Here is a 21,046-nt window from a genome sequence, read left to right on the forward strand (position 1 = left end):
GGTCTCTCTGTTATAGCAGATTAGCCTTTAACTATTACAGCATCTCAATCATATCAAAAATTTACTAATCATCCTTTCACCTAAATATCCTGTGCCTATGGTTACAGTATGAGTAAAGGCTCCTGCAGTTACCTAGTCATTTTTCCTCCATCCCTACATCCAGTTTTCCTGAGTGCAGTTCATACTATTTCTTTTTCAAAAAATAGTTTAATTTTTATTTATTTATTTATTTAGGCTGTGCTGGGTCTTAGTTGTGGCATGCTGGATCTTTGTTGTGGCATGTGGGATCTTTAGTTGCGGCACACGGGACTCTTAGTTGTGGCATGTGGACTCTTAGTTGTGGCATGCATGCGGGATCTAGTTCCCTGACCAGGGATTGAACCTGGGCCCCCTGCATTGAGAGTATGGAGTTTTATCTACTGGACGACCAGGGAAGTCCTGATACTATTGCTTAATAATGACTCAGGACTTCTACTTCTGGCCATGTTGGAGTAACTGGTACTAGACTGGTCTTCTTGCCATAACTGTAAAACCAGACAAAAATATATGAACCGTTGCTTTCAGGCAGTGGATAGTAGGCAGCACAAGACTGAGATCCCTGAGAGAAGGGCAAGTAACAGGGTAAGCCCCACAATTACCCAGCTCACTGCATAGAGCAATTTCCTGACTGCAATGCAGAGAGCTTGATCCCAGCAAAGCACAGTGAGATTTAACCATGATGTTGCATGTATATATAGTTCATTTTTGTATTGCTAATTAGTATGCTATTGTATAAATATACCATAATTTATGTATTCATTTGCTGATGGACATTTGTTTCCAGTTTTTGCTGTTATGAATAAATCTGCTTTGAATATTATTGTACATGTCTTTTGATGGACATGAACACTTATGTTGAGTATGTAACAAGGGAAGGAATTGCTATAACATAAGGTTTATATATGTTTAGCTTTAGTAGATCCTGGTAAAGAATTTTCCAAACTAGTTGTACTCTAATCACCAGTGTATAAGAATCCTCATTGCTCCATATTATTTTCCCACACTTGATATTGTCAGTGTTTTTAATATTAACCATTCTTTTTTCTTCCACTTCAATTGAGATATAATTGACATACAGCGCTATAGAAGTCTAAGGTGTACAGCATAATTTGACATTTATATGTCATGGAATGATTACCACAATAAATTTACTGAACATCATCCATCATCACATAGAGATACAAAATTAAAGAAATAGAGAAAAATGTTTTTCCTTGGGATAAGAACTCTTAACATTTACTCTCTTAACTACTTTCATATATAACATAGAACAATGTCAATTTTATTTATCATGTTGTACATTACACCCCTAGTATTTATTTTTAACTGGAAGATTGTATCTTTTGAGTACCTACATCCAATTCCCTCTTCCCCCCACATCCTGTCTTTGGATCTCTTTTTCTATGAGTTTGTTTGTTTGTTTTTGAAGTATAATTGTCCTACAACACTATGAGAATTCATGGTGTATAACATAGTGATTTGATTTTTCTTTGCAAATTTAAAAAAATTGAAGTATAGTTGATGTACAATATTATATGTTACAGGTGTACAATATAATGATTCACAATTTTATACTCCATTAATAGTTATTATAAAATACTGGCTATATTCCTTGTGTTATACAATATATCCTTGTACCTTATTTTATACATAACAGTTTGTACTTCTTAATCCTCTGCCCTTATAATGCCCCTCCCTGCTTCCCTCTCCACACTGGTAACCACTAGTTCTCTATATCTCTGAGTCTGCTTCTTTTTTGCTATATTCACTAGTTTGTTGTATTTTTTGAATTCCACATGTAAGTGATATCATACAGTGTTTGTCTTTCTCTGTCTGACTTATTTCACTTAGCATAATACCCTCCAAGTCCATCCATGTTGTTGCAAATGGCAAAATTTCATTCTTTTTTATGGTTGAGTAGTATTCTGTTGTTAATATATACCAAATCCTCTTTATCCATTCATCTTTTGATGGACTCTTAGGTTGCTTCCAGATCTGGGCAATTGTAAATAATGCTATTATAAACATCGGGGTGCCTATATCTTTTTGAATTAGTGTTTTTATTACCCAGGAGTGGAATTGCTGAATTCTATGGTAGTTCTACTTTTAGTTTTTTGAGAACCTCCACACTGTTTTCAACAGTGACTGCACCAATTTACATTCCCACCAACAGTGTAGGGGGATCCCTCCACATCTTCACCAGCATTTGTTATTTGATTTCTTTTTGATGATAGCCATTCTGATAGGTGTAAGGTGATATCTCATTATGGTTCTTATTTGCATCCCCTGGTGATTAGCTATATTGAGCATCATTTCATGTGCCTGTGGCCATGTTCATTTCTTCTTTGGAAAAATGTCTGTTTAGGTCTTCTGCCAATTTTTTAATCGAGTTGATTTTTGATCTTGAGTTGTATGAGCTGTTTATATATTTTGGATATTAACCTTTTATAGGACATATCATTTGCAAATATTTTCCTCCCTTCAGTAGGTTGTCTTTTCATTTTGTCAGTGGTTTCCTTTGCTGTGCAAAAGCTTTTAAGTTTAAGTAGGTCCCATTTGTTTATTTTTGCTTTTATTTCCTTTGCTTTAGGAGACGAATCCCCCCAAAAATATTACCATTTATGTCAGAGCGTTCTGCCTATGTTTTCCTCTAGGAGTTTTATGGTATCTGCTCTTACATTTAGTTCTTTAATCCATTTTGAGTTTATTTTTGTATATGGTGTTAGAGAATGTTGTGATTTCATTCTTTTACTTGTAGCTGTCCAGTTTTCTCAGCACCACTTATTAAAGAAGCTGTCTTTTCTCCATTGTATATTCTTGCCTCCTTTGTTGACCATAAGCGTGTGGTTCATTTCTGGGCTCCTTATCCTTATTCATTTCCATTGATCTGTGTGTCTGGTTTTGTGACAGTACCATACTGTTTTGATTACAGTAGCTTTGTGGAATAGTGTAAAGTCAGGGAGCATGATTCCTCCAGCTCTGTTCTTTCTCAAGATTGTTTTGGCTATTGAGGGTCTTTTAAAAATTATTTGCTCTTGTTCTGTGAAAAATGCCATTGGTATTTTGATAGGGATTGCATTGAATCTTTAGATTGCCTTGGGTAGTATGGACATTTTAACAATATTAATTCTTCCAACCCAAGGACACAGTATATCTTTCCATCTGTTTGTGTCATCTTCAATTTCTTTCATCAGTATCTTGTAGTTTTCTGAATACAGGTCTTTTACCTCCTTAGGTAGGTTTATTCCTAGGCATTTTTTTCTGTTTGATGAGATGGTATATGGAATTATTTCCTTAATTTCTCTTTCTGATATTTCATTGTTAGCGTATAGAAATGCAACAGATTTCTGTATATTAATTTCGTTTCCTGCAACTTTACTGAATTCATTGATGAGCTCTGGTAGTTTTCTGATGGTGTCTTTAGGATTTTCTATGTATAGTATTATATCATCTGCAAACAGTGACAGTTTTACTTCTTCCTTTCCAAACTGGATTCCTTTTATTTCCTTCTCTTGTCTGATTGCTGTGGCTAGGACTTCCAATACTATGTTGAATAAAAGTGGTGAGAGTGGGCGTCCTTGTCTTATTCATGATCTTGGAGGAAATGCTTTCAGCTGATCCATTCCTTTGTATCATTTAGTCTACTGTTGATTCCTTCTAGTATATTTGTCACTTCAGTTATTGTATTTTTCATCTCTGGTTGTTCTTTATGTTTTCTAACTCTTTGTGAAAAACTTCTAACTTCTTACTCTGTGCATCCATTCTTCTCCTGAGTTCTTTGATCACACTTAGGTTCATTACCCTGAGCTGTTTCTCAGCTGGATTGACTATCTCCACTTCACTTAGTTCTTCTTGGGGTTTTATCTTGTTCCTTTGTTTGGAACATGTTCCTCTGCTGCCTCATTTTGCCTACTTTGTTATTTGTATTTTTATGTATCTGGTAGGTTAGTTACATTTCCCAACCTTGGAGAAGTGGCCTTCTGTAGGAGACGTCTACAGCAGCACACTCCCCTCTCATCACTCTAGCTATATGCTCTAGGGGTTCCTCCTGTGAGGGCTGCATAGGTCCTTCTGTTGTGGTGGGCTGACTATGTGGGCAGTCCGGTAGGCTTGCTTGGCCCCTAGATTGATTGGTTGCCAGACCCTGCCTTGTGTGAAGGCTTCTGACTGCTGGCTGGGGAGGCTTAGTCACGAAACGACTGACTGTAGAACCCCAGGGGGCCCCAGGGCTAGTGCTGACTCACTGGTGGGCAGAGTCACAGCCCAGAAGACTCTGGGTGGGTGAAGACACTGGTGGATGAAGCCAGGTCCCGGGGTTAGTGCTAGACGACTGGCAGGAAGAGTCAGGTCCTGGAGTCTGGCTGCAGGGACCAGGGACCCCAGAACTGGTGTCAGATCACTGGGGCGGTGGGGGCGGTGAGGAGGAGGCTGGTTCCAGATGCTATTGGGTATGGGATCCAAGGTGTCCTGAAGCTTGTGTTGACCTTATCGTGGGCAGGGCTGAGGCCCAGCTGGTCCCAGGGCAGGGTCTGGCTTGCTGTGGGCAGGCTGGATCCACAGGATACAGGCCTGTGATTTTCTTGCATCTGATGTCTGCCCCCTGGTGGGTAAGACTGGTCCAGAGGCTAAAGTAGACTTCCTGGAGGGCTGGGCCGGTGCCTGCCCACTGATGGGTGGAGCTGGGACCTGGCCCTCTGGTTGGCAGGGCCGTGTTTAGGAGCAGGTCTAGAGGCAGCTGTGGGCCCAGGATGTCTTTAGGCAGCCTGTCTGCTAATGGCTGGGGCTATGTCCCTGCACAGTTAGTTGCTTGGCCTGAGGCGTCTCAGCACTGGCACCTACGGGCTGTTGGTTGAGGCCAGGTCTTGGCGCTAATGAGCTAGAGGGAGGATCCCACAATGATGGCCTCCAGCAGCAGTGTCCACATGGTAGAAAGCTCCCATATGTGGCTGCTGCCAGTGTTTGTGTCCCCAGGGTGATTCACAGCTGCCCCCGGCTTCTCCAAGAGACTCTCCAAGATCAGCAGGTAGGTCTGGCTCACGCACCTGTCAAATTACTGCTTTTGCCCTGGGTCCCAGTGCATGTGAGATTTTGTGTGTGCCCTTTAAGGGTGAAGTCTCTATTTCCCAGGACTCCTGAAATTAAGCCCCAATGGCCTTCAAAGCCAAATTTTCTGGGGGCTCATCTTCCCAGTGCAGGACCCCCAGGCTGGGGAGCCTGATGTGGGGCTCAGAACTCTCACTCCTGTGGGAGAACCTCTGCACTATGATTATTCTCCAGTTTGTGGGTCACCCACCCAGGGGTATGGGGCTTGATTATATCGCAAGTCTGCCCCCCTACCCATCTTGTTGTGGTTTCTTCTGTATGTCTTTAGTTGTAGAGTATCTTTTCCGGTAGACTCCAATCATTTTCATGGATGATTGTTCTAGAGGAGGTGAGCTCAGGGTCTTTCTATGGGGTTTTTTCTTGTATGTTTGTGTGGCTTAAAACAACTTATTATTTTTTTTAACTGAAGTATAGTTGATGTACAATATTATATAAGTTACACGTGTACAGTATAGATTTACAATTTTTAAAGGTTGTACTCCATTTATAGTTATTATTAAATATTGGCTATATTCCCTGTGTTGTACAATATATCCTTGTAGCTTATTTTATAGATAATAATTTGTACTCTTAATTAAATATACTTGTATAGTTTTTAGTGATTGCTCTAGCTATTACCATATATATATAAAATTCATCACAGTCAACTGATGTCATCATTTTACCAATTCAAGTATAGAAATCTTACCTCCCTTTAGATCCTTTTTCCCTCACCTATTTATAATATAATTATTTTAAGTATTACCTCTATTTAGAACCACATTAGACAGGGTTGTAATTTTTGCTTCAACCATCAAACACATTCTGGAAGACACAAAAGGGGAGCAAAAGCCTACTGTATTTTTCCATATTTTTGCGTACTCTGATTCTTCTTTCTTCCTAATGTTCCTAGATTCCTTGTTACCTTTTTGTTTAGAGAACTTTCTGTTTAGAGACATCCCTTTCTTTTAGGGTAGTTTTCTGGTGACAAATTCTCCTCCTCTCCTCTTCCTCTCCCTCTCCCTCCTCCTCCTCCTTCTTACTATGATTCGCCTCCTGGTACCTTGAAATTTTTTCATTATGTAACTTCTTTATCCCAAAAAAGTTATTTTGCCATAAAATCTATTTTGTCTGGACCGGGGCACGAACCCGTGTCCCCTGCATTGGCAGGAGGACTCTCAACCACTGTGCCACCAGGGAAGCCCTATACCATTGTCTTTTGTGACTTCTACTTTTCCTGACTTTTCTGTGTCTTCTTTCCTATCTTATTTAGATTAGTATTTTTAATTCCATTTTTTTCCTTTACTCTTTTGGAAGCTTGCTTTTATTTCACAGCTTATCCTTACAGGTCTAACAAATTTATTTAAAAATCTAAAATTATTGGGACTTCGCTGGTGGTCCGGTGGTTAAGACTCTGCACTTCCACTGTAGGGGGCATTTGTTCCATCTCTGGTCGGGGAACTAAGATCCCGCATGCTGCATGGTGTGGCCAAAACAAAAACAAAAACAAAACAAAACATAAAATTATTCAATATCTTTACTCCTTCCCAAAGAATGTTAGATCAAGTATGTCTTGTTTTCAGTATCTCATTGCTAATGGGAAATAAGGGAAGGCATGTGAATCCCCTTTGATCATTTTAACTCCAATGACTTCCCATTCATTTTTCACATTACTAATGTAGAAAGTTTTAGTTTTCTCTTTTTAACTCTCCAAATTCAGTATTATTTTTTATTCAATAAGCTTTTTTTTTTTTTTTTTTTTTTTTTTTTTTTTTTGCGGTATGCGGGCCTCTCACTGTTGTGGCCTCTCCCGTTGCGGAGCACAGGCTCCGGACGCACAGGCTCCGCGGCCATGGCTCACGGGCTTAGTTGCTCCGCGGCATGTGGGATCTTCCCGGACCAGGGCACGAACCCGTGTCTCCTGCATCCGCAGGCGGATTCTCAACCACTGCGCCACCAGGGAAGCCCTCAATAAGCTTTTATATTAACCATATGTTCACTAAATTATTTGTCATGATATCTTCTTGTATCTAAGGCCTTCCTTCAAAGATCATTGTTATTATTTCTAAAACATCTAAAACACATTCTTAAAAATTGTTTAGTGTTGATTTGTTTGGGGATTTTTTTTATCTGTTGTTAGTTAGTTTTCCCCTGAAGATGTCTTTATTTTGCCTCATTTGGGGATGATAATTTAGCAAGGTATACAGTTACAAGTTAATAGCTTTTTGTTTGTTTTCTTTTCTAACCACTCTGCAGATGTTCTTTCACTTTCTTTCATCTTCCATTGTGGCTATTGAGAAGGGTACTGTCAGTCTGACTGTTGTCTTCTTGTATGTAACCTATTTTTTTCTCTCTGGTTATGTTTACAGTATTCTCTGTGTCTTTGATATTTTGTACTGCCACTTTAATGCATAGTTTTTAAAATTTACCTTGCCTGCAATTTATGTACTTCTTGAGTCTTAAGATCTTTGATAAATTGGGGAAATTCTCAGCTATTATCCTTTCAAAATCTTTTCTCTCCAATAATTTTATTTTAGTCTTTTTGAAACTTCAATTAAACATATAACGGATATTCACATTCTAACATCCATGTTTCATCTTCTTTCCTGTATACTCACGTCTTAGTTTATTTCCATGGCATTTTGGATAATTCAGATCCATCTTCCTACTCACTTATTCTTTCTTTAGTAATGTGTAATCTGTTGCTTAATTCATTCACTGAGGTTTATTCAGTGACTAAGGTTTTTATTTCTGTTATTATTTTTTTACATCTAGAAATTCTTTGGTTCTTTTTCATTTTATGGTCTCTTGTTCCTTTTAAGTCCCTCTTTTATTTCTGTGACCACTTTAAGTGTAACATTTTTATTCTGCATTTGAGAATTCTAATATCTGATGTGCTTTGGACTATAATTATGATTCCTTTTAAATTTACTCTTGGCCTTAGATGTTTCTTTCCTTGTGCATTTGGTAATTCTTGTTTATCTTAATCTGTAGGAATACTACAGTGCCTGGGTTTGGGGTATGTTCCTTCAAAATGAGCTTACTATGCTTCTGCCAGGTACTCATGATGTTATCAACCAAGGAACAGTTTAAATTAATACCTAGGCTTGGAATTTCCAACAGTATATGAGTAGTATAAATTTAAACCCACACGAGGGCAGATTTATAATTAAGATTTCTTTTTACTGGCCTTTTTTCTTATTAAAAATTATTTATTTATTTATTTAGCTGCACCACACAGCATATGGGATCTTAGTTCCCTGAGCAGGGATCAAACCCGTGCCCACTGCAGTGAAAGCACTAAGTACTAACCACTGGACTGCCAGGGAATTCCCTAATTATGATTTCTTAAAGAAGTCTTCTACATTTTCATCAGAGTTGTGGCCTAAAACAAACATCTTCTTTTTGGTCTCCTTTGCTGGCAGATAGACTTTTCTTCTAGCCTGTTCTTTCACCAAGGATGAGGTCTTAATGGCTCCTATCTTCAGGGGGTCTCAATTTTGCTTCACCATTTTACCCTGCCAAAAGCCTTGCCTCCTGTTCCTCTAACCAATCATTAAAACCAAGCATACTATTTGATTCCATTTACGTGAAGTTCAAGAAAGGCAAAACTAATCTATAGAGACAAAAATCAGAATGATGGTTATCTTTTGGGAGTATTGACTAGAAACAGGCATGATGGAGCCTTCTAAGGTTTTGGAAATGTTTTAAATATTGATCTGCATAGTAGTTTTATAGGTTTATACATATGTAGAAATGCATCAGGTCATACACTTACTTGTGCACTTTACTGTCTACAAGCTATATCATATTCTTTTTACAGTACACAAACAGGGTTCTTGGCTTCTGTTATTGGCAGATATTACTGATTTCTCTTACTTTTTTGAGAGATCAACCATGCACATAAAATAGTGCTGGTTGTATGTTATCAAGACTCTCTATGTGTCTGCAGTGAGTTTTTCAGAATATCCAGTCCATTGTAATGTTGAATGTGTGAGTTGGATGCTACTCTTCCATTTCTGATACTGTGATACTGATTTTTGGAGACTTTAATAAAGTATTCCTTAAAAATTCAGCTCGGGGCTTCCCCGGTGGCGCAGCGGTTGAGAGTCCGCCTGCCGATGCAGGGGACACGGGTTCGTGCCCCTGTCCGGGAAGATCCCACATGCCGCGGAGCGGCTGGGCCCGTGAGCCATGGCCGCTGAGCCTGCGCGTCCGGAGCCTGTGCTCCGCAACGGGAGAGGCCACAACAGTGAGCGGCCCGTGTACCGCAAAAAAAAAAAAAAAAAAAAAAAAATTCAACTCAATTTTTTTTCTTTAAGCTCAGGCTTTGTCTCTTATGTGCTGTGGAGAAATAAGAAAAGGCATGTAACCTCCCATGAGAGGGGCTTTGGTGGTGGAAATGGTGCTCTAGATGGCAGTGTGGGATGGTTGCAGTGATTACTGTGCTTTCCCGGGAAAGGTACATCCTCCAAGCTAGAGTCAGTCCTCAGATATCTACTTACCCCTCCCAAGTGGAAACTGTCCCTACTTTGGGGCCACTCATGGAGGATAGAAGTTTGTTGTTGTCTTTTTAAAGGATTCAGCTAACCAGTCTGCCTCCACCCTCTATCACCTTCTTCTTTAAAATGGGGGACCCATGTGTATAAATGAGGATTGTTTATAGGTTGAAATGTACCCCTTCAAAAGATATGTTGAAGTTCTAACCCCAGGTACCTCAGAATGTGATCTTATTTGGAAATAGGGTCATTGCAGATGTAATTAGTTAAGATGAGGTCATGCTGGCTTAGGGTGAGCCCTCAATACAATATGACTGGTGTGCTTATAAGAAGAGACACAGAGGGGAGAACATTGCTATGGTCTGAATTGTGTCCTCCCCAAATTCATTATATGTTGGAGCGGTAACCCCCAATGTGATGGTATTTGGAGATGGGTCCTTTGGGAGATGATTAGGTTTAGATGAGGTCATGAGGTGGGGACCTCATGACGGGATTAGTACTCATAAGAGGAAGCAACACTAGAGTTCTCTCTCTCTACCATGTGAGGACACAGCAAGAAGGCCAAGCCAGGAAGAGAGCTGTTACCAGGCTGGTACTTATCTTGGACTTTCAGCCGCCAGAACTGCAAGAAAATTAATTTCTGTTGTTTAAGCCACCCAGTCTATGGTATTTTGTTTTGGCACCCCAAGCTAATACAAACACCACACAACAAAAGGGGCAGAGATTGGAGTGATGCAGTGGCAAGTCAAGGAAAGCCAGTGATTGACGGCCATCACCAGAACCTAGGAAAGGGCAAGGAGCAATTCTACCCAGAGTCTCAGAGGGAACATTGCCCTGCTGACACCTTGATTTTGGATTTCTAGTCTCCAGAACTGCGAGAGAATAAATTGTTTTAAACCACCTAATTTGTCATACTTTGTTATAGCAGCACTAGGAATCTAATACGAGTCATTGTAAGGTTGGTGGAAGAAGGTTGCAAGTGGGGAGGAGATGACCCAAGGTCTTTCTTTGCCTTATCTCAAGTCATAAACTGTGGTTAGGAGTCCCTCACACCTGAAGGTTGGTCAGAAATTAAGAAATGCACTCCAAAATTATTATATAAGGCAAGGGAGGGAATTCAGTTTCCCAAAGGTCAGTTTATATCTAACATTTTCAGAGTCCATCTGTTGTATAAAACAAGGTCTATCTTGTTTTTATTAGGTCAAAATTCCTGCCAGGAATTGGATTGACTTCCTTCCCCAAAGCATTTCATTTAACAGTCTACCTGGTGAATGGGGAACAGTTGTGAGCCAGGAAGCTCACTAAGGTAGGAAATCTTACTGAAATGAGCAAGGACAATCTGGGGAATGAAGGAAAAACAGTTCTATTTCTCATTTCAAATTTAGGGAAATACTTAAAGCATCAGGCATTGAGGCAACTTTCAAGTCAAGGGTATGCATCTATATATCATATTTTTCAGGGATCTGGAGGAGAATGCATATACAACCTTTTAAAATGTGTGTGCATAAATGTCTATGTGAACATATGGCAAGGGAGTGTGATCCCGTTAAATACTTGCTGTGTTTGGCAGGAGCGAAGAGCTCGAATGCCTGCTCACTTAGTTCTTCCCACCCCCTCAGATGTGAGTCTCAGCAGGTGGGAGGACCCGGTGCATGCTTCCTGAGGTCTATGTGGGAAGGACAAATTTCAGCCGCAGCCACAGCTCTGTCCAATGCCAAGGCAATATCAGGACAGGAATAGAAAGTATATGTTGCTCTAAGTGTGGAGCCTGGAAAACGCGTGGAAGATGCATAGTGCCCTTCCAGTCGCTGAGGAGCAAATGCACTGGTGTGTTTTAAAGGCTCTGTCGGTAGCTCTGGGCTCTGTATTTCTGTGAGATGCCACATACCAAATCAAACTGTCCTCCGCACTCTGTTTGGCCTCTTTGTCCTCGATGACCAACTTTAGAACAAATGCACCTTTAGGAAATGAAATGCCTGTGGCCCCAAACCTCCACCCCCTAGTAACTGGGAAGGGTCTTAGGCACATGCGGTTTCTTTTGCACTGGAAACTCTTCCTCCCTCTGCTAGCTCATCCTTCAGCTTATACAGGCATACCTCAGGGTTATTGTGGGTTCGGTTCCAGACTGCCACAATAAAGCAAATAATGCAAGAAAGCTTGTCACACGAGTTCTTTGGTTTTCCAGTGCATATAAAAGTTATGTTTACACTATACTGTAGTTTATTAAGCGTGCAATAGCATTATGTCTAAACAAATGCACATACAAAAATACTTTATTGCTAAAAAACGTTAACCGTCATCTGAGCCTTCAGCAAGTTGTATTATTTTTGCAATAGTAACATCAAAGATCACTGATCCGGGCTTCCCTGGTGGCGCAGTGGTTGAGAGTCCGCCTGCCGATGCAGGGGACGCAGGTTCGTGCCCCGGTCCGGGAAGATCCCACATGCTGCGGAGCAGCTGGGCCCACATGGCCGCTGAGCCTGCGCGTCCGGAGCCTGTGCTCCACAACGGGAGAGGCCACAATAGTGACAGGTCTGCGTACCACAAAAAGAAAAAAAAAAAAGAAAAGATCACTGATCACAGATCACCATAACAAATATACTAATAATGAAGAAGTTTGAAATATTGCTAGAATAACCAAAATGTGACGCAGAAACATAAAGCAAGCAAATGTCATTGGAAAAATGGTGCCAATAGACTTGCTTGATGCAAGGCTGCCACAAACCTACAATTTGCAAAAAAAATGCAGTATCTGTGAAGTACAATAAAGCAAATATGCTCAGGGAAGAGTCAGTGAACACCATGTTCTTCCTATAGTCAAAATTTTACACATTTGTGGTAATTCACTCGATTTTATTTATCACCATTGTTTAGTATCTGTCCTTCTCATCAGATTGTATGAAGTTCTTTTTCATTCATTGTGGTTTTCTTACAGCCTATAGAATGTCTGACACACAGTAAGCATTCAATAAATATTGTTGACTAATTGGAAGTCCAGTGACCTCCCACCTGAAAAATTTCTGCCTTATAGTTCATTCTCAAAAAAAAGAAGAGGGATATGGTGAAGGAGACTTAAAAACATTTCTACAGATTTCTCATCTTCAGAGAGCTCCATCACACTAAACAAAAAAAAAAAAAAAAAGGAAGGGAGGAAGGAAGAAAGGGAGACAATTCAATGGAAAATGGGCAAAGGATACGAAGAGGCAATTCACAGAAGAAATTCAAATCGCCAACAAATATACCAAAAGATGCTCATCTAGACTAGTAATCAGAGAAATGAACAATTAAAACAATATTTTATACCTTCGAGTTGGCAAAAATGTAAAATATTGATTAAATTCATTGTTAGCAAGGATTTAGGGAATAGGGTGCTCTCACACACTGTCGGTAGTTCAAACTGTGCAACCTGTATGGAGGATATTGGTAGTACTTTAAAAATTTAAACTGTGTCTATATTTATTGCTAAAGGGGAAAACTGGAAACCACTTAGTGTAATACGATAAGGAAATGGTTAAATAAATGTTAGTTCATTCCTGCTTTGGAATCCCTTAGCTCTAGATATTAATATCAATGAAAATCTATGTAAAATTTTTTTTAAAAGATTGCAAAACAATATGTACAATATGCTCCCAAATAAGTAAAAATATATATTAAAAAATTATCCAAAGGAAAAATCACAAAGAATTCACACCAACTATTTAATATTATAAGTAGTTTGAGAACTTTTTCCCTGAGGAAGTGAGTTGGAGGTTTTACTTTTTACAGTGAACATATACTGCTATTTTTTAAAAAAGAACTTTATTGAAGTATGTTGAGATAAAGTGTACATATTTAAAGTGTCCATTTTTATTGAAGTATAGTTGATTTAGAATGTGTTAGTTTCAGGTGTACAGCAAAGTGATTCACTTTTTCAGATTCTTTTCCATTACTGGTTATTACAATATATTGAATACAGTTCCCTGTGCTATACAGTAGGTCCTTGTTGTTTATCTATTTTATATTTAGTAGTATGTTTCTGTTAATCCCAAACTCCTAATTTATCCCTCCTCCTCCTTTCCCCTTTGGGAACCAAGAGTTTGTTTTCTACGTTTGTGCGTCTGTTTTGTTTTGTAAATAATTTCATTTGATCATTTTTTAGAGTCAACATATAAATGATATCATATGATAATTTGTCTTTCTCTGTCTGACTTACTTCACTTAGTATGATAATCTCTAGGTCCATCCATGTTGCTACAAATGGCATTTCATTCTTTTTTTATGGCTGAGTAATATTCCATTGTGTGTGTGTGTGTGTGTGTGTGTGTGTGTGTGTGTGTGTGTGTGTACACTACATCTTCTTTATCCACTCATCTGCTGATGGATATTTAGGTTGCTTCCATGTTAAAGTGTACAATTTTTAACACTGTAGGTATCTGTGAAACCATCACCAGAAACAAGATAATATCCACCACCACCCCCAAATATTCCTTATGTCCCTTGGCAATCAATCCCTCGTTCCTGCCTCTTTCAAAACCAAGCCCTGTGCCCTAGCAACCACTGACCTACTTTCTGTCACTATAGTTTGCATCTTCTAGAATGTTATAGAAATGAAATCATACAAAATGTACTTTTTTTTTCTGGCTTCTTTCACTCAGCGTAATTGAGATTCATCCATGTTGTTGCGCATATCGAGTTCGTTCTTTTTTATTATCTACCACAATTGGTTTATCCACTCACCTGTTGATAGACGTTTAGATTATTGCCAGTTCTTGGCAATTACAAATAAGGAGGCCTGTACAAGATTTTGTAAGAACATACGCTTCTCCTCCTCTTGGATAAATAGCTAGCAGTGGAATGGCATGAGACAGATGTACGTTTATCATTTAAAGAACTTGCCAAAATATTTTCAGAGTGGTAGTACCATTTTACATTCCCAGGGATGGGAGTATGGGGTTGAGACTCTAAATGACTCTTCCCATCATGAGACGAGGTAAAGACAGCAGCCATCAGATCACCATTGTAGGTTCAATCAGAGATTGCCCAGCTGAAATGCGACTAGTCCTTTTTAGTCACAGAGTCCTCTGAGAATTTGATTAAGGTTATGGTCTATGTGGACTGCAGGACCACACACACACACACACACGCACACACAACATTAGCTGTGACACTTGGGATGAAAGGGGAGGGCTGGAGTTTTTTTAAAAAAGTAAAGTTACGGGCTTCCCTGGTGGCACAGTGGTTGAGAATCCGCCTGCCGATGCAGGAGACACGGGTTCGTGCCCGGGTCCGGGAAGATCCCACATGCCGCGGAGCGGCTGGGCCCGTGAGCCATGGCCTCTGAGCCTGCGCGTCCGGAGCCTGTGCTCCGCAACGGGAGAGGCCCCAACAGTGAGAGGCCCGCGTACCACAAAAAAAAAAAAAAAAAAAGTAAAGTTACAATTCTTAGGACTTGGTAAGAGGGGCAGGAAAGATAATTGTCCAGGTTTTAGTGACTAGGTCACGGTAGTGACAACAGAGGGGAGGAGTAGGTCTGCCGGGAGGAAGAGGTCATTTCTGGCTCGCTGCATTTGAGGTGCCTACGGGACAGAAGGATAAAGATGTTAGGAAAGTGGTTGTAAAAGTATTGTACCTCGTTTGGGTAGAGATACAGACTTCCGGTGCCACAACATACAGGTTTAGGTGAGCAGGCCCAGCTGTAATCACCAGGTGTAATCAATAAACTCGCATCTGTCAGAGGAACCGCCTCTACGCCTCAGAAGAACACACCTGGGCCCACTAGTCCCCTCCCAGAAAGTGCGCAATCGCCTCAATCTTTCTGACAAAACTCCGCCGACCCAAGTCTGCGCATGAGTTCGGCGCATGCGCACCAAGGCTCCCCGCGGCCGCTCCCTGCTCCTGGCGCCCAGACTCCTCGCTTCTCAGCGGCCCCGCCCAGGCGGCTGCCCGGGACCTGCCTGGGTGCAGGGAACGGAAAGCCGGGAGGGGTGAGACGAGTTCAGTTCGTCATGGGGCTGTTTGGAAAAACCCCAGAGAAGCCGCCCAAAGAGCTGGTAAGGGCTACGGCGGCGGCACCGGGGTGGGTGGGTTTGCGTGGGGCGCGATAGCGTTGGTAAACGACTGGACAGTCTCCCCCCAGCGGCTGGCCAGGTGCTGCTCGGCCCCCATTTCCGGGGCCTCCCACTCGACTGAGGGGCCGGAGGAAGTCTCTTAGGAGACGGGTGTAGCGAAAGAGAACCCTGGTATTTCACTCCACAAGGGAGCCGAGGGCCGGGTTAAGACTGCCTCTGCCTCGGCCTCGGCTCCGGGCGTGGAGGCAGCAGCGCCGGCCTCGCCTCTGGAACCCCTTCCCTGGCCCTCGTTGGTACGTCCCGCCCGGAACCTTTCTCTGGCGCAGGCCCCGCCCCCTCACTCCCGCCCGCGTACAACTGGCGGACCTCCCCTGGTTCCTAGCTTGGTACCCCGAGGACCCCCGTCCCCACCGCGGCACGTTCCCCACCCACTGCGCCGTATTGAGAGGGAGGCTCTGGATCTCTTTCCCCTGCCCTCCAACGTTCTGTTGACACCAGACGCACAATTATAGCAGGAACCCCACTCGGAAGAGTGGTACAGGAGATAACAACTTTGCATCTGGCTTAGACTTCTGAATCTGCCTGTCAACTGCGATCACGTCAGGATACTGTGGAGCGGTTGAGTGACCTGTAGAGTCCGTGTGCCTAAGTTTGTAATCTGGCTCCGCACACATCAGCTTTGTGATCTAGGCAAACTTAATTTCTCTGAGCCTTAGTCTTGGGTGTCAAGTAGTAATGATAATAGTATCACTTAAGAGTCATTGGAGATGAAAGTTTTAGCTAGTAGTGCTAGTTAGGGTAAATTTGTGTTTTTGTTTTGGGCCGCCCCAGGCTGCTCATGGGATCTCAGTTCCCGACCAGGGATCAAACCCTCGCCATGGCAGTGAAAGCCTGGAATCCTAACCGCTAGGCTATCAGGGAACTCCGAGGGTAAATTATATATTCTACAACCTTGCTCTCATTGGCAGGCAGTTTCTTAACCACTGTGCCACCAGAGAAGTCCAACCTTGCTTTCAAAATGCAGACCAACAACATCAACATCTCCTGGCACCTTGTTAGAAATCTTGAGCCCTACCCGAGACCTATTGAATCATAATTTGAATTCTGACAAGATCTCCAGCGATAAGTATGCACATTAAAGTTTGAGAAGAATTATAGCACCCAGTGCAGACGTACACATAATGGGAAACAAACCTAAAATCTTTCATTTAATAAATGGTCTCACATGTTCAGCTCTAGCAGGCCTGTTTTAAAAACCAATGTCATGCATCATGAGGTTGTTGGCCCGTAAAATATGTGTTGATGTTGATCGCATTTGTTAATGATGGGTACTAGAACAGTAGGCACTCAATAATTATTAGTTCCCTCAGGCAACTTACGCAGTTTTACTCCCTAGTAAAATAAAAATTGTGGAGCGTAAATGAGGTAAGAGTATGTGACATTACTTTTCAAACTGTATAGCATTATATAGATGCACATTTTGTGGCATGTATGTATTCTGAGGTGCTTGTTATTGTAGAAGTGTATTTTTGACGTTAGGAAGGATTATTACCTTCAGTGTTTGGTCTTAGGTTTGCCATTCATAAAATGAGAAGATTATGGGAAAACAGTCTCATTACTATTTAATCTGATCTCTAGTATATGTATTACTTGACTAGCACTGAGACTGCTTTTAAATGATAAATGTAATTGCTAAGAGCTCGAAGATCGTATACTCTTCCAATAGGGTAGCCTACCTGTGAAAGTATGTTAAAACCTGAAAATCACAGGGTTGATGCACGAGATTTTTTTTTAAAATATGCCTGCCAGAGGGATATTATAAAGATGAAATAAACAGCCAAAGAACGTATTGTCTAGCAAGTAAGATATGCATTTCAAGAACAAGTCTCAATTGGGTATCACATATATAGTTACAGGAGTTCAGAGGTTGGAGTGATCACCCCCAGACTTGTGTGATTAGTAATGATTTAGGGGACTTCCCTGGTGGCGCAGTGGTTAAGAATCTGCCTGCCAATGCAGGGGACACAGGTTCGAGCCCTGGTCCTGGAAGATCCCACATGCTGTGGAGCAACTAAGCCTATATACCACGACTGCTGAGCCTGTGCTTTACAACTGCAAGCCACAACTACTGAGCCCATGTGCTGCAACTACTGAAGCCCACGTGCCTAGAGCCTATGTTCTGCAACAAGAGAAGCCACTGCAATGAGAAGCCCATGCACCACAACGAAGAGTAGCCCCCACTCGCCGCAACTAGAGACAGCCCATGCGCAACAACGAAGACCCAACACAGCCAAAAATAAATAAAATTAATAAATTAAAAAGAGTAAAAAATAAAAAGAATCCTCCTGCCAATGCAGTGAACAGGGGTTCGATCCTGGTCCAGGAAGATCCCCTGTGCCTCAGAGCAACTAAGTCCATGTGCCACAACTACTGAGCCTGCGCTCAGGAGACTGCGAGCTACAACTACTGAGCCCACATGCCACAACTACTGAAGCCTGCATGCCTAGAGCCCATGTTCCGCAACAAGAGAAGCCACCACAATGAGAAGCCCGTGCACCACAGTGAAGAGTAACCCCTGCTTGATGCAACTAGAGAAAACCCATGCACAGCAACGAAGACCCAACGCAACCAAAAATAAATAAATAAATAAATAATTTTAAAAAATGTTAGAGTGAAGCTGTACATTAAAAAAAAAAGAAATTATTTAGCCCTCCACTATCATATTTTCCACACACCTCCTACCTGTGAATTGGTTCTTGACTCTCTCTCCTTTTTTAAAAAATTTATTTATTTATTTGGTTGCGCCGGGTCCTGGTTGCAGCACGAGGGATCTTTGTTGTGGCATGCGGGATCTTTAGTTGCAGCATGTGGGATCTTTTTTAGTTGCAGTACGTGGGATCTTAGTTGCAGCGTGCATGTGGGATCTAGTTCCCTGACCAAGGATCAAACCCAGGCCCTGCATTGGGAGTGTGGAGTCTTAGCCACTGGACCACCTGGGAAGTCCAGGTTCTTGACTCTTTAGTAGGAATTTTAGTGTTAGATTATTTACTTTAACTGGTACTGGAGATACCCTGCCCAAGATTTTCTTCAAGTTCCTCTTCACAGTACTCCAAGCTATCCTTTGAGTTCTAATTATACCTTGTTCTAATTTGTCAGAAGAGTGTCTCTGTTTGCTTTACATTCAGCTTCTACCAAGCTCTTTATACCTTGTGATTTATGAGGAAATTGTTTTGTCACCTGCCACAATTATTTAGCATTTAATTTGTAATTCCAGAAAGTGCCAGTAAAGCAGGAATGAGAACTACTTTTTTCTCCGTAGAGCTGTGGAAGCACAGGTAAAATATTGAGAACCAATATATGAATAAGAAGACAAGTATGTCTGACATTTTAGTTTTAGTTTGGCATTTTTTTGAGAGGGAGAAGGAGAAAAATTAAAAATTCAACTTTATAAAAGAAGCTAAATAATGGAAACTTAAAAAACAAACCAAAATCCAAGTTAATGTTGGCAGAAATAAAAGAGTTAGAGGAAAAAGAGAACCGACTAAACGCTGTAGAGTCAAGCTGGGCAACTCTTGAATCAGGATCAATTTATAATATGCCTTCCACTGGGGACTGGAAGATGAGGTCCCACAACAGAATAAGCAGGGGCCAGGGGCAGCCATGCAACACCATCATCACTGTCATTTAGGCCATGGTGACAAGTCAGGTCAGGCAAGTCAGGTCATGTCACATATACATATTTATGTTATGGGTGATGACCCCAGAGCTTTGGTAAAGTATACAGCACAGAGTAGGTGCTAAATAAATATTGAGTGATGAATGAGTATCAGAATAAGATTAAGTAAGGTTTCAAGTCAAGTAGTTTTAAGATGAGCAGTGTTTCAAGGGATATTCCAGGAAAACATCAACTGTATAAGGGGCTTTACAGACTAAAGTCTTTGCCCCCAGCTATCTCAGATACTTTAATGGAGACATCTTAATGATGGAACTTGTTCTATCTTAAAGTGTCCAACTTAAGACTGGATTGGGCCTGCTGAAGATGAGCCTTGTAATCCATTTAGAAACTGAGACAGTCTTAGGATGGGAATCAAGAGGACATGAGATTATGCTTGAAAGAGATTCTTCTCTTGGACCCGAGGTTCTACTGGAAAATTGTGCTGTCCTTACTTAGGGACTTTGCTAATTTAGCCTTCGGGTAGAACATGTAGTCACCTTTTATGGCATCAGAATTCTGAAATCATGTAAGTAACTTATATCCATAGACTGATGATACATGGTTGTGGGTTGCTATCCGAAGAGGGAAGAAAATGAGAAAGGGAGATGGAGGAAAAGAGAAGGCTTCATTCACTTAGTTCATACAACAAACGTTTATTGAGATATTTTAGTGTATATTTGGTTGACATCAGGTTTGCAAAAATAAGACACTGGAGGACAACTTCAAAGAATACCAAGTTTTGGGGGAGGCTGACATGTGCACAAATGCTTATATTTTAGGGTAAATAAGAGCAATAATATAAGTATGTACAAGATCTATGATGTCAAGTGTGTGGTGGGGAGTAACTTACTGTTCAGTGTAGGGAAGAGGACCTGGTCAGGGAGGTTATCTGGGTCTTGTCACAAGAGGCATTAGTCAGGTGGATGGATTGGTATAGGACTGGGAAAGAAGAGGCATTCCAAGCAAAATAAACTGCAGATGCAAGGTATAGAAGTGTGGAATGTAGGTTGGAGGAACCGGAAAAATGTTTAGAATAGTTGAAGGATGAAATAAGGTTATATCTGAGTGGGATGCAGGAGGAGTGATGGCAGTGGTAAGATGTTAAATTGGAGAGGCAGGTAGAGGGCAGATTAATGAAGGCCTGTGTATCATGCCTCCTAAGGATGGGGAGCATTCAGAAGAGTGGCTTGGAGCAAGAATTGGAGGGAAGAGACTTCTGTATGGAGCAATTAAGTGACCCAGATGAGAGATGATGCTGGTCTTAACTGAGAGCAAAAATGGGGATAGAAAGGATAGGAGGAGTTTTAGAAATATTTAGGATATATAGTCAGAATTTGCTTATCTTCTGGATGTGGGATGAAAGTGCAAAGATGATTCTTAGGTTTCTGTTTAACCTCACCGCCATCAAATCCATCGTCCCACTCAGTGTTGGTATCATGAACTGAAATTGAGAGAATTCAGGAAAAGAGCAGATTTTTGACAGGATGGTGATGGAGAGGAAGGAACCACAGAGCGTGGTTTTAGACAGAATTCAGGGGATCTGGGAAGACATTAGAAAAAGTGTTATCCTGGAAGAATACTTTCTTTTTTACTTCATGTCCTCAGCAAAATCGTAAGCTTCTTAAGAGCAAAGATCGCATTTTTCTTATCTACTTTGCAGCATA

At 41.2% G+C, this 21,046-nt stretch overlaps 1 protein-coding gene and 1 long non-coding RNA gene across 2 annotated transcripts in view; one reads left to right on the plus strand and one right to left on the minus strand.

Annotated features, from left to right (window-relative positions):
- Positions 1–11,860: 11,860 nt before the first annotated feature.
- Positions 11,861–15,724, minus strand: LOC136792127 (uncharacterized). Its single transcript, XR_010835376.1, has 2 exons — positions 15,229–15,724; positions 11,861–12,154 (listed from the first exon to the last, which is right to left on the minus strand). It is a non-coding gene; the product is annotated as an uncharacterized lncRNA (long non-coding RNA).
- CHMP3 (charged multivesicular body protein 3) overlaps positions 15,446–21,046 on the plus strand; it is a 65,795-nt gene continuing 60,194 nt past the window's right edge. The window contains exon 1 of the mRNA XM_059079368.2: positions 15,446–15,649. Coding sequence (XP_058935351.1) covers positions 15,446–15,649 — 204 coding nt within the window. The remainder of the gene's footprint in view (positions 15,650–21,046) is intronic.

This window comes from Kogia breviceps, chromosome 11 (assembly GCF_026419965.1).
Source record: "Kogia breviceps isolate mKogBre1 chromosome 11, mKogBre1 haplotype 1, whole genome shotgun sequence".
Taxonomy (NCBI): domain Eukaryota; kingdom Metazoa; phylum Chordata; class Mammalia; order Artiodactyla; family Physeteridae; genus Kogia; species Kogia breviceps.